Source organism: Oncorhynchus mykiss, chromosome 7, assembly GCF_057628025.1.
Source record: "Oncorhynchus mykiss isolate SJ-2025 chromosome 7, ASM5762802v1, whole genome shotgun sequence".
Taxonomy (NCBI): Eukaryota; Metazoa; Chordata; class Actinopteri; order Salmoniformes; family Salmonidae; genus Oncorhynchus; species Oncorhynchus mykiss.
In genome coordinates this window covers 43,390,916-43,403,186 of record NC_143028.1, presented here as the reverse complement: position 1 = coordinate 43,403,186, position 12,271 = coordinate 43,390,916, and the positions used below count along the sequence as shown (strand labels likewise).

The 12,271-nt window shown below is 45.1% G+C and overlaps 1 protein-coding gene across 1 annotated transcript; it reads left to right on the top strand.

Moving 5' to 3' along the window:
• The first annotated feature begins 5,578 nt into the window (after positions 1 to 5,578).
• On the top strand, positions 5,579 to 12,152 carry LOC110527937 (netrin-4). Its single transcript, XM_090241087.1, has 10 exons — positions 5,579 to 5,678; positions 7,593 to 8,062; positions 8,163 to 8,498; positions 8,612 to 8,738; positions 9,037 to 9,225; positions 9,495 to 9,708; positions 9,812 to 9,942; positions 10,063 to 10,131; positions 10,363 to 10,533; positions 10,701 to 12,152. Exons 1-10 carry the CDS (start codon positions 5,627 to 5,629, stop codon positions 10,835 to 10,837), a joined length of 1,896 nt encoding a protein of 631 aa, XP_090097213.1. The 5' UTR covers positions 5,579 to 5,626; the 3' UTR covers positions 10,838 to 12,152.
• Positions 12,153 to 12,271: the final 119 nt, after the last annotated feature.

Here is a 12,271-nt window from a genome sequence, read left to right as displayed (position 1 = left end):
AATGGGAATTTGTAACATATCATAAGCTTTGCAAATTCATAACATATTGTACGAATTGCAATTCATAACATATCATGCGAAAGGATGATGGACGTCCACAAATTAATACAATATGAAACATAACATTGCATAATAAATGGAGGGAAACAGATTTACATTTATTGTGTTACATCAAACCCTGAATCCAGGTTGTCATGTTCTGTTGGATGAAGAGAACAGTGTCACTTCATGTTTGTAAAAGGGGTTGGGTCAATTACGATTATTCTGCCAGCAGCACAAATGTTGATGTCACATTCGTATGGTAATGAGGAAAACTTCAAAATAAATGCCCGCATTTCAAAACATTGCAATCTGGACAACTCATTCAAAATCATTTTAATCAATGACCACTTTTATCGTGCCAACAATAAAAAGCAATACGTTATTTATGAGAAAATTGGTAAATTAAAGATTAAATTAAATTAAGACCAATAATAGAATACTATGTTCACACTGGTATGCCGAGAATATTGGGCTGTAGAGAGAAACTTTTCTACCCGTCTCAGCTAAGGTGGGGTGGGAAATACTCAGTAGACTGTGTTGCAAGGCCTGCTGATGACTTTTTACTCTGTCTCTTCCATATCTCCCAACACAATGCACTGTAATAGACTGAACATGGGATACATATTATCTTGTAGAGAGAACTTTGCTACCTGTCTGAAATATGACTTGGTACAAGTATTAATTTTTGTACCCCCGGTAAAACATTGCTTCCTTGCACTGACTGCAATTTGGAGAGTATAAACATTGAATGTGGAGGAGATCATTGGCAAAGAAAATGTGCAGGTAGCATTTCATTGACAAAGATTCTATAATTTCACACATATTGCTGTTTTGAACCAATGGTTTGTGTAGTCTGTCCTTTCACTGCCTTTCTTTGCATATGGAAAAGTGATGATTCCTAGAAAGAATGGCACAATATGGATTTGATTCCTTTACTTTTGCTGCAAATAAGCCCTTCCAGCTAAATGGATTCCTGACACCTCTTTGTGAATGGACCTTTTCCCGTTCACAAAGGGTCAGTGTAAACACTGACTTGGAGTTTCTCGCCTAAATTCATCAATAGCTGCTTAAGCTGACAAAAACACACTGGAGTGTGTCCTTGCTTATTTGGATCATTGGCTGTTTATCTACTTCATCCTCAGAATCATTAGACTCAAGTGTTTCCTTGCCTATCAGTGGTTCTACATCTGTGTTTTGGAGTCATCTTCACAATAATTTAGTGTGCGCATGTTCCTTATCGGTTAAACTACTATCTGACAAGTGCTGCTGGATGTGTACTACACAGTCTCACTCAAAAATGAACCATATTTGGTTAGTAAAGAACCTACTGAGTATAATCCACCCCACTTTAGCTGAGAGGTAAAAACATTCTCTCTGCAAGCCAATATGTATCCCATGTACAGTGTGTTGCACTGCAGTGAATGGAGTGCGTGAATTAAGGGGTCACCAGCACTTTGTATTAAAAGCATTACTCAGCAAAAGAGAATAATTTAAGTTTTGCAGACTCTATTGAGTAATTCCAATAACACATTTTTGTATTTTTTTATTTTATTTTATTTTATTTCACCTTTATTTAACCAGGTAGGCTAGTTGAGAACAAGTTCTCATTTGCAACTGCGACCTGGCCAAGATAAGGCATAGCAGTGTGAACAGACAACACAGAGTTACACATGGAGTAAACAATTAACAAGTCAATAACACAGTAGAAAAAAAGGGGAGTCTATATATACATTGTGTGCAAAAGGCATGAGGTAGGCAAATAATTACAATTATGCAGATTAACACTGGAGTGATAAATGATCAGATGGTTATGTACAGGTAGAGATATTGGTGTGCAAAAGAGCAGAAAAATAAAAATAAATAAATAAAAACAGTATGGGGATGAGGTAGGTGAAAATGGGTGGGCTATTTACCAATAGACTATGTACAGCTGCAGCGATCGGTTAGCTGCTCAGATAGCAGATGTTTGAAGTTGGTGAGGGAGATAAAAGTCTCCAACTTCAGCGATTTTTGCAATTCGTTCCAGTCACAGGCAGCAGAGAACTGGAACGAAAGGCGGCCAAATGAGGTGTTGGCTTTAGGGATGATCAGTGAGATACACCTGCTGGAGCGCGTGCTACGGATGGGTGTTGCCATCGTAACCAGTGAACTGAGATAAGGCGGAGCTTTACCTAGCATGGACTTGTAGATGACCTGGAGCCAGTGGGTCTGGCGACGAATATGTAGCGAGGGCCAGCCGACTAGAGCATACAAGTCGCAGTGGTGGGTGGTATAAGGTGCTTTAGTGACAAAACGGATGGCACTGTGATAAACTGCATCCAGTTTGCTGAGTAGAGTGTTGGAAGCAATTTTGTAGATGACGTCGCCGAAGTCGAGGATCGGTAGGATAGTCAGTTTTACTAGGGTAAGTTTGGCGGCGTGAGTGAAGGAGGCTTTGTTGCGGAATAGAAAGCCGACTCTTGATTTGATTTTCGATTGGAGATGTTTGATATGGGTCTGGAAGGAGAGTTTAGAGTCTAGCCAGACACCTAGGTACTTATAGATGTCCACATATTCAAGGTCGGAACCATCCAGGGTGGTGATGCTGGTCAGGCGTGCGGGTGCAGGCAGCGAACGGTTGAAAAGCATGCATTTGGTTTTACTAGCGTTTAAGAGCAGTTGGAGGCCACGGAAGGAGTGCTGTATGGCATTGAAGCTCGTTTGGAGGTTAGATAGCACAGTCCGGAAGTATATAGAATGGTGTCGTCTGCGTAGAGGTGGATCAGGGAATCGCCCGCAGCATGAGAAACATCATTGATATATACAGAGAAAAGAGTCGGCCCGAGAATTGAACCCTGTGGCACCCCCATAGAGACTGCCAGAGGACCGGACAGCATGCCCTCCGATTTGACACACTGAACTCTGTCTGCAAAGTAATTGGTGAACCAGGCAAGGCAGTCATCCGAAAAACCGAGGCTACTGAGTCTGCCGATAAGAATACGGTGATTGACAGAGTCGAAAGCCTTGGCAAGGTCTATGAAGACGGCTGCACAGTACTGTCTTTTATCGATGGCGGTTATGATATCGTTTAGTACCTTGAGCGTGGCTGAGGTACACCCGTGACCGGCTCGGAAACCAGATTGCACAGCGGAGAAGGTACGGTGGGATTCAAGATGGTCAGTGACCTGTTTGTTGACTTGGCTTTCGAAGACCTTAGATAGGCAGGGCAGGATGGATATAGGTCTGTAACAGTTTGGGTCCAGGGTGTCGCCCCCTTTGAAGAGGGGGATGACTGCGGCAGCTTTCCAATCCTTGGGGATCTCAGACGATATGAAAGAGAGGTTGAACAGGCTGGTAATAGGGGTTGCGACAATGGCGGCGGATAGTTTCAGGAATAGAGGGTCCAGATTGTCCAGCCCAGCTGATTTGTACGGGTCCAGGTTTTGCAGCTCTTTCAGGACATCTGCTATCTGGATTTGGGTAAAGGAGAACCTGGAGAGGCTTGGGCGAGTAGCTGCGGGGGGGGGGGAGCTGTTGTCCGAGGTTGGAGTAGCCAGGCGGAAGGCATGGCCAGCCGTTGAGAAATGCTTGTTGAAGTTTTCGATAATCATGGATTTATCGGTGGTGACCATGTTACCTAGTCTCAGTGCAGTGGGCAGCTGGGAGGAGGTGCTCTTGTTCTCCATGGGCTTCACAGTGTCCCAGAACTTTTTGGAGTTGGAGCTACAGGATGCAAACTTCTGCCTGAAGAAGTTGGCTTTAGCTTTCCTGACTGACTGTGTGTATTGGTTCCTGACTTCCCTGAACAGTTGCATATCGCGGGGACTATTCGATGTTAGCGCAGTCCGCCACAGGATGTTTTTGTGCTGGTCGAGGGCAGTCAGGTCTGGAGTGAACCAGGGGCTATATCTGTTCTTAGTTCTGCATTTTTTGAACGGAGCATGCTTATCTAAAATGGTGAGGAAGTTACTTTTAAAGAAAGACCAGGCATCCTCAACTGACGGGATGAGGTCAATGTCCTTCCAGGATACCCGGGCCAGGTCGATTAGAAAGGCCTGCTCACAGAAGTGTTTTAGGGAGCGTTTGACAGTGATGAGGGGTGGTCGTTTGACTGCGGCTCCGTAGCGGATACAGGCAATGAGGCAGTGATCGCTGAGATCCTGGTTGTAGACAGCGGAGGTGTATTTGGAGGGCCAGTTGGTCAGGATGACGTCAATGAGGGTGCCCTTGTTTACAGAGTTAGGGTTGTACCTGGTGGGTTCCTTGATGATTTGAGTGAGATTGAGGGCATCTAGCTTAGATTGTAGGACTGCCGGGGTGTTAAGCATATCCCAGTTTAGGTCACCTAACAGAACAAACTCTGAAGCTAGATGGGGGGCGATCAATTCACAAATGGTGTCCAGGGCACAGCTGGGAGCTGAGGGGGGTCGGTAGCAGGCGGCAACAGTGAGAGACTTATTTCTGGAGAGAGTAATTTTCAAAATTAGTAGTTCGAACTGTTTGGGTATGGACCTGGAGAGTATGACATTACTTTGCAGGCTATCTCTGCAGTAGACTGCAACTCCTCCCCCTTTGGCAGTTCTATCTTGACGGAAGATGTTATAGTTGGGTATGGAAATCTCAGAATTTTTGGTGGCCTTCCTGAGCCAGGATTCAGACACGGCAAGGACATCAGGGTTAGCAGAGTGTGCTAGAGCAGTGAGTAAGACACACTTAGGGAGGAGGCTTCTGATGTTGACATGCATGAAAGGCTATTTGACCTACACAATAGCTTTCAACATATCAGTATTTGTGCAAACTTTCAATATAAATTGTATGAAAAATACAATATTAAAAATAAAATGTCAAATGATCCATTTATTTTAAAAAGTTGTTAGCATGCTGTGTTAAAAATATTCACAAAGTTTAGTATGTCTTTGCAGGGGACTCTTACTATGAAAAAATACAAATAAATCCTCGATCGTACTGCCAGCATAATATCCGGCTGCTATGAGAACGGTCATGGGTAAATGCCAACCAATCTCAGGGCGTGTGTGAGCCCATTTAAACTCTCACTCAAGACAACACTTGACCGTAGGTGGCTTCGGCATAGGCTACACACATAGGGTCCTGCATAGAGTGTAGAGGTGTAGCAATAACATGACAATGTATTGTGCGAGGAAACACGAGCTGGTATCGTTGTTGACATGAGGGCATGCCTGACTTGTCCCTAGATGAGATCTGTGCGACAAGGACCAACCGCGCACGGAACACTTCGTCATTGATTAATGCTAATTGTTAATTCTCTGAATGCGAATACAATCATTTCCCCCATCATTATTAATGACAAGATGTCAAACAAAACATTTGGATGACTCGAACTGCGCCACGATAGGATTTCAAATAACAGGGATTTGGGCAGGTATGCGCAATTTTGATGTTCTCATTGGAATGCGCTCATTTTGGGTATAAACAAAAACATGTGATGCTGAAGCGCATCGGCACTACCGGCGAGAATAATTCGACTATTTGACTGTGTGCACGTTTGTTGTCATTGGATTGGTGATAACTCATCCAGCGGGATTCTGAGCCTGTGAAACCACTTACAGTTCGTCTTCGATTTGAGATGCTGGCGATTACCTGCGCTTTAATTTTAGCGCTCATGCAAAGCGGGACAGGTGAGTGGCCATCATCTTGATATTAATTTGATATGACGGGAGGCAGCAAAGGGCTATCAGCCAACTAGCCAGATTATAGGCTATATCTGGAATTCAAGATCACCATACATGGGCTATTTTAACTCTTATGAATAATATCCTAATAGGCCTATGGTATTTCCCCATTTTAGATTCGATTTTTCCAATAATATAGGCCTAATGCTTATGTTGGCTACGCCTATATTCGGCGCTATTATGGTGACGAAGCAGTGGATAGGAATGTATCATAATTACATTCCATTGTGGGATGAATTGGATACACAGTGCCGTGCCACCAGTTTAAGGTTCCGTAATCTGGCTTGTTCTCTTTACAGTTATGAATGGCACATTTTATCGATAACTGAAAGCCTATCACCCAGGCCCGATCCTTGCTGATATGCTGCCCTAGTCGAAGCGCCCAAAAATACCAGAGCAGTTTTCCCTCACGCAGAAAAACAGCTGTCTGTCTAGAACTCACGTGCACTGGAAACGGAGGCCACGGAATAGGCTACAATGTTGCAAGTTTGCTATAGCTACAGCTTCCGGCTTGACCCAGTTGATTGATTTGGTACAATGTTGCAATTCACTAGATAGTTAAAGTCAAGACAAATAGAAAGGAAGGCACAGGGGGGAAGTAGAGGGATAAATGCGATTGCAAGAACCTGCATTTTCATCAGGATATTTTCTGTTTCTATTTTGTCGGCTTTATATATGTTTACTTAGTTGACAATGGAAGTTATAGGCTTACTGAATTGGCCTAAGGTATCTCTGAGTTCCATGCGCTCATTTCTTTAGCCACCAATGGCCCACAGTTTATCAGTCCATATGGCAGAGAGCACTGTATCAATGCGTCAATATGTCCGAGGCTGGCGCTCTTGCATTCGTTTAATTTCAACTTGATAGATTTATCATTTTAATTCAGATTTGTATTAATGTGACAATGATTTTGAGAAACGAAATTTTATTATTGAAATGCGCATATGAGCATTCTAACTGGCACGCAGATCAGATCGGTAGAAATGGTAGGATCAATTGTAAGCTTCCCCAAACATAAAACTCTGTATGTTAGCTACCCAGGTTTTCAGGCATGGCATTATCTTGTAAAATGCAGTTCATATTTTCTTCTTAGCAATCAACAGCTCAGAAAATGACGAATAGGCCTAAACTTGAAATTGCTCATTCTCATGACAATTTAGCCCACTGCGCAAACTCTCTGACAGTAGTCTTGAGTAGCATAATTACATTCCATTGGCTATTGTCCATTTTACTTTGACCTGTCATGTTTTTAGAATATGGTGTGTTTGTTAACATGTTAATTAATATTCACATCCAAGCGCATTTTTATTTAAGAGTGCGCCAGTTATGCTATTTGATCTTAAACACGATTATGTAAAAAGTGTCTCATGACATTGTCATAAATCTGGTCGCCCTGTAGTCTACAGAAAAGCCCAAAGAGACTATATACTCTTTCTATTGTATAGGCTACATGATTTATGTTCGATGACGTTGACAGAGCATTGGTGGAGCGCCACAGTGCTGCGTCTCCAACAGCACCATGGAGAGGCACGCTGGGCAAAGACAAGCTATATATTGTGCGCACCTGAGTTTGGCAAAGTGGGCTGATTATCATGGGGCGGCATCTGCGCTCACCTTAATAGCCCATATGCCACTGGGTGAGATGTTTTCATTGTTTTGGGGCAAAATTATGTGAGGTGTTATGTGTTCAGAGCAGAGAATGCAGCACTCATCAATCTGCTGTCACCTGATTTACTCTGATATTATTGGGTTAACGTGGATGACGCAGCCTCCTTTCCTGCTGGACACTGAGTGCATTGACACAGATCTCTTATTTTAAATTTCTTCTGCATTAACTCTCTCCATCCACCCCATATTCAGCCTCGAGGTGTGTAGACCATGCCTGCAGTCCTCCCATGGGCAACCTGGCCAGTGGCAGGACCCTCACATCCCTCTCAGGCTGCTGTGGGAATGGGTCCCAACACTCCCCATGCCCAACTCCCCTCCACCCCTGTCCAGTTGACCTTCACCCACCTGCCCACATGGTGGATGATCCCTTCCAGCACCCAGCCACCTGGTGGGCCTCGGGCATGGGCACTGACCAGGAGGAGGAAGTCCGTCTGGACCTGGAGACTCGTTTCTGTCTGACCCACGTGGTGCTGCTGTTCCACTCACCCAGGCCCGCTGCCATGGCCATGGAGCGCTCGCAGGACTTTGGTCGGACGTGGGAGACACTCAAGCTGTTTGCGCAGAACTGCAGTCTTGCGTTTGGTCTTCCTGATGACACCGGTCAGCCTGGCTCGCTCTGTACGTCCCGGTACTCCAGTGCCAAGCCGTGCAGCAGGGGAGAGGTAAGGCGACAGAATGTCTCATTTACTCTGTGGTGTAAGACACAATTTTAGAAGCATAGTAGACAAACAGTATACAGTAGATCCTTATCTTTCTCAAAAGGTAATATTCCGGATTCTGGGCCCTGGTGGATTAGTTGACCCCTACAGTCCAGAGAGCCTTTCCCAGCTGACCCTCACCAACCTCCGCCTCAGACTTCTCAAGGCCCAGACCTGCCCATTATCTGTCGCACCTTCCACCTCTTCTTCCTCCATTGGACTCTCCTACCCTCCTACAGACCTGAATCCCCCCCTCCTCCCTTCCCCCCAGCCCAGCTCAGAGCCCCCTGCCTCAGCTCCCTTTGCCATTTACACTTTCCTGGCTCGAGGTACCTGTCTCTGTCATGGCCATTCAGAACACTGTTTACACAGTGGCGGACAGGACAAACTGAAGGACATGGTGAGTGTGGCCTGCTCAGCCTGTGTGTGTGTGTGTGTGTGTGTGTGTGTGTGTTAAAAATGCTTCATTATCTAAGCTTGTCCTTTGTGTTAAATAGCCCTGTTTTATTGCAGGTGCCTGGCAGGTGTGTGTGCACTCACCACACAGCAGGAGAACACTGTGAGAGGTGTGCCCCTCTATACAATGACCGTCCCTGGAGGGCAGCCAACGGCAGCAGTGGGGAGCCACACCCGTGCCACAGTGAGTGCCCTACTAAGATGGGTCAATGGCCAGGCAGTGCTGGGTTGCCAACTCAAATCAAGCTCATGTTGAGAGATCATAGAAATACTTCAACACTGTTCATATGTCAGTTATTACTTTTCATTCAAACATGAATCAAATCTCCTGGAAAAGTTTTGCTTGTAGGGAGGTCAAGACTCCAAGCCAAACCGGGAGTGTTGGCAAACCTACTGTTGGGTGTCATCGCATAATCTATCCTTCCAGTTGACTAACCCCTCCGTCCTCTCTCCCGTCCCATTGTTGTCTCCCTGTGCTCCAGAGTGTGAGTGTTACGGCCACGCGACAAGCTGTCACTTCTCCCAGAGGGCGTGGCTGTCCTCAGGGGCCACCAGTGGGGGTGTCTGTGACGAATGCCGACACAACACAGCAGGGCGCAGGTGCCAGCGCTGTCGCCACGGTTACCACCGCCACCCAGCCATGCCCCTTGGCTCCTCCCACATCTGCACACGTAAGTCGGGACAAAATCTGGACAAGTGAAAGTAATATAGAATAACGTGTGAATGCTACATTTCATCTGATGTACATTAATTGTTGTCAGTGAATTCCAGTTATACATCATGTATAACAGTACTTGAAATTGCAGGCATGGGTGTATATTAAAACATCTGCCTCTAATGGTGTGGATTTGTCACAGTAGTATGTGTGGGTAGAGCGAGAAGAGACGAGGGAGAAATATGTGTGTGTGTGTGGTCTTATGTCTTTTTCTCTCTTTCACAGGTTGTTGGTGTGACCCACTGGGCTCATTACCAGCCAGCTCTGGGGAGGAGTGCCCATGGTGCCACCCCAGGAGTGGACAGTGCCACTGCAGACCTGGTGTGGGGGGAACAAGCTGTAGCCACTGTCTCCCTGGGTACTGGGGCTTTGGGGAAGAGGGGTGCAAACCCTGTGCTTGTCCCCAAAACTGTGACCCCGACACTGGGCTTTGCCTTGACAGGAAAGAAAAAAAAATTCTCTACTAAATCCAACATTTTTAATGTGGCTTTCTTTCCTATTACCAGTTTCATCTGACCTCCATATTCTCGTTGTCATTTCAGCAGCTATGCAAATAACCAGGTTTTCAATGTCCCTATGGGGGGCAAGATTCCTGACATGGACCATGCCTTGACCAGTGAGGGTGAGGCAGTGTGGTCAAAGGAACTGACAGTCTCTTCCATGCACTACACAGGTGAATGATGATGCACACTAGCATTAGAGTTATGCACCTCACTACTTAAAGCTTGCTGTCACTGGTTTGAGTAAACACATGCATGTACTGCTGACACTGTCTGTCTATGGCACCTTCCAGGGAAATGCAGCTGTAAGGAGAGAAAGTTGAGGAGTGTCTCGGATCTCTGTAAGACCAAACATGCCTATGGTAAAATATTTTCCAAGGCTCTCACATACTGTACATCTCACAGTATTTACATTTTTCCCCTCACTCTGTAATGGCCTCTTGACCATTGATCTAGTCAAGTGATATAAGCAGTGCATACAGTACATGGCGTTAAATTCCGGTGAGGATTTATGCTACATTAGGCATACATTCCACAATCCTTTGATTTAGCTGGGTGTAACTGGTGAATGTCTTCATGTGTGTCTGTGGCAGTGATCAAAGCCAGTGTGTTGTCTGCTCATGACAAGGGGAGCCACGCAGAGGTACAGGTCAAAGTTCGCAAGGTCCTGCGGTCAGGACAGGTGCCCCTCTCCCATGGCACACACAGTCTCTACCCCATATCCTGGACTATCCGGGGGTGCACCTGCCCCATCCTTAATCCAGGTAACCCAACATATACATCACCAAACAGAACAGAGTAGTGTGCTACTATATTCAATATGTTCTAAATATTGTCCTTATTTTTCCACAAGGTTGGGAGCTACTCTGTTCACTCTGATATAAGTTCCAATAATCAGGATTGAGGCTGAACCCTCTCCCTCTTCTTCCAGGGGTGGAGTACATGCTGGCGGGTCCAGAGGAGGCAGGGACGGGACGGCTGCTGGTCACCATGCAGAGTGTGGTGGTTCCCTGGACCTCCCAACTGGGGGCCCACATATCAGAGGGCCTAAGGCAGGGCTGCCCCTGAACACCCTCTCCAAACCCATAACAGAGCACCCTGAATGGAAATCACTGGTTCACTAGATCATTCAGGAAAGGGACAAACTCAGTGGATAAGGCTTGACCAAGTGTCTTGACCAATAATTGCTATGGAAAATCGTGCCCATATAAGACTACAACCCTGCCATATGATGCAAAGAGGATGGACTGGATACTGGAATCTTTAGAGCCTTTCTTATGAAGATGATTTTACTTGAGGCGTCCTACATAGACAGACAAACACCCCCCTGGAATCTACTAGACACAACAAACCCTAGTATACCAGCTTTTCAGACTGTGTTTAACCAAAGCCATGCCTTTTTATGCCTACCAGGTTCTCAGTACAGTGCTGCTTTTGACTGCTTTTAGTGTACTGTATTTTTTTCAGTGTCCAGTTCCAATCATTTATTTTTCATGTGTAGTGTGCTAATGAAAAGTGCAACAAACACACACACTTATTTACATTTTGAGGCACATAAAGGCATCCACAGGAGAGTGCACTGCTTCCAGTCTGCAGCCTTCTTAGTGAGGGCTCCCCAGGTCAAGCCACTCCACCTTATTTTCTATTGTTCTTCTCCATGTCTCTTTTGGGCGTCCTGTCTTTCTCTTCAGCGTAGTGCAATCGCAGGGTGCACGTTCTGGTGGCAGTCTACACACGTCCCAGCCACCGCCATCTTTTCTGCAACAAATAGGGCCTACAGAGTACATAAAAAGATCAACCTGAGAAATGTAAGTGTTAGGAACATGCAGCTAATATCTTAATCTGAAAAGATACAAGGTTCAATGTATGTGGTGCAGTTTCACCGAAGAATGAACAAGATCCCAGAGGACGACTCACTTTCAAAGCATCATGGTCCAGTCGTATGTATGAAGCTCTAGTTTCATGTGTTTGAACAGTATTTAAACATATGGGTAGAAATGTTTGAAAGAGGTAATAAGACATTGTTCAGTAATAACTTTAACAGGACAGGTAAAAGAAAGTACCAGTGCATTAAAGGCTTGAAATGACATGTGTCAAAAGCAGGTGAAGGAAGCACCTTCACTGTGCTCTGACTAGAGGCCGCTCTATGTACTCAGTCTTTCTTCATAAGAACATGAGTTGTTGATAATAGCGGCCAGCACCAAACATATTTGGCCTTCCAGGACCTGGGGCACCTAACCAGAAGAGTCATATCTCAAAGGCTCAAATCCTGAGATTTAAACACACTGTATCTCACATTTTCACATGAATCCTGTATTGACGTCATTGCATTAAACACGCTAGGGCTGTCTGACTAAAAAAGAATCTTGGTCAAAATGTTAAATGGTGTCTTTTTGACACCTTGTTTCAATGTTTCAAGTTCCTTGCAGACAGGTCACATGTGGCCAATGTGATTTATAGGATATTTATTTGTATCAAAATATGTTTTACCTGCAGGCTGCA

Coding starts and splice junctions, on each gene's coding strand:
- LOC110527937 (XM_090241087.1), top strand. CDS start 5,627: ATGCTGGCGATTACCTGCGCTTTAATTTTAGCGCTCATGCAAAGCGGG. Junction 8,063..8,162: donor AGCCGTGCAGCAGGGGAGAG/GTAAGGCGACAG, acceptor CTTTCTCAAAAG/GTAATATTCCGGATTCTGGG. Junction 10,534..10,700: donor CTGCCCCATCCTTAATCCAG/GTAACCCAACAT, acceptor CTCTTCTTCCAG/GGGTGGAGTACATGCTGGCG.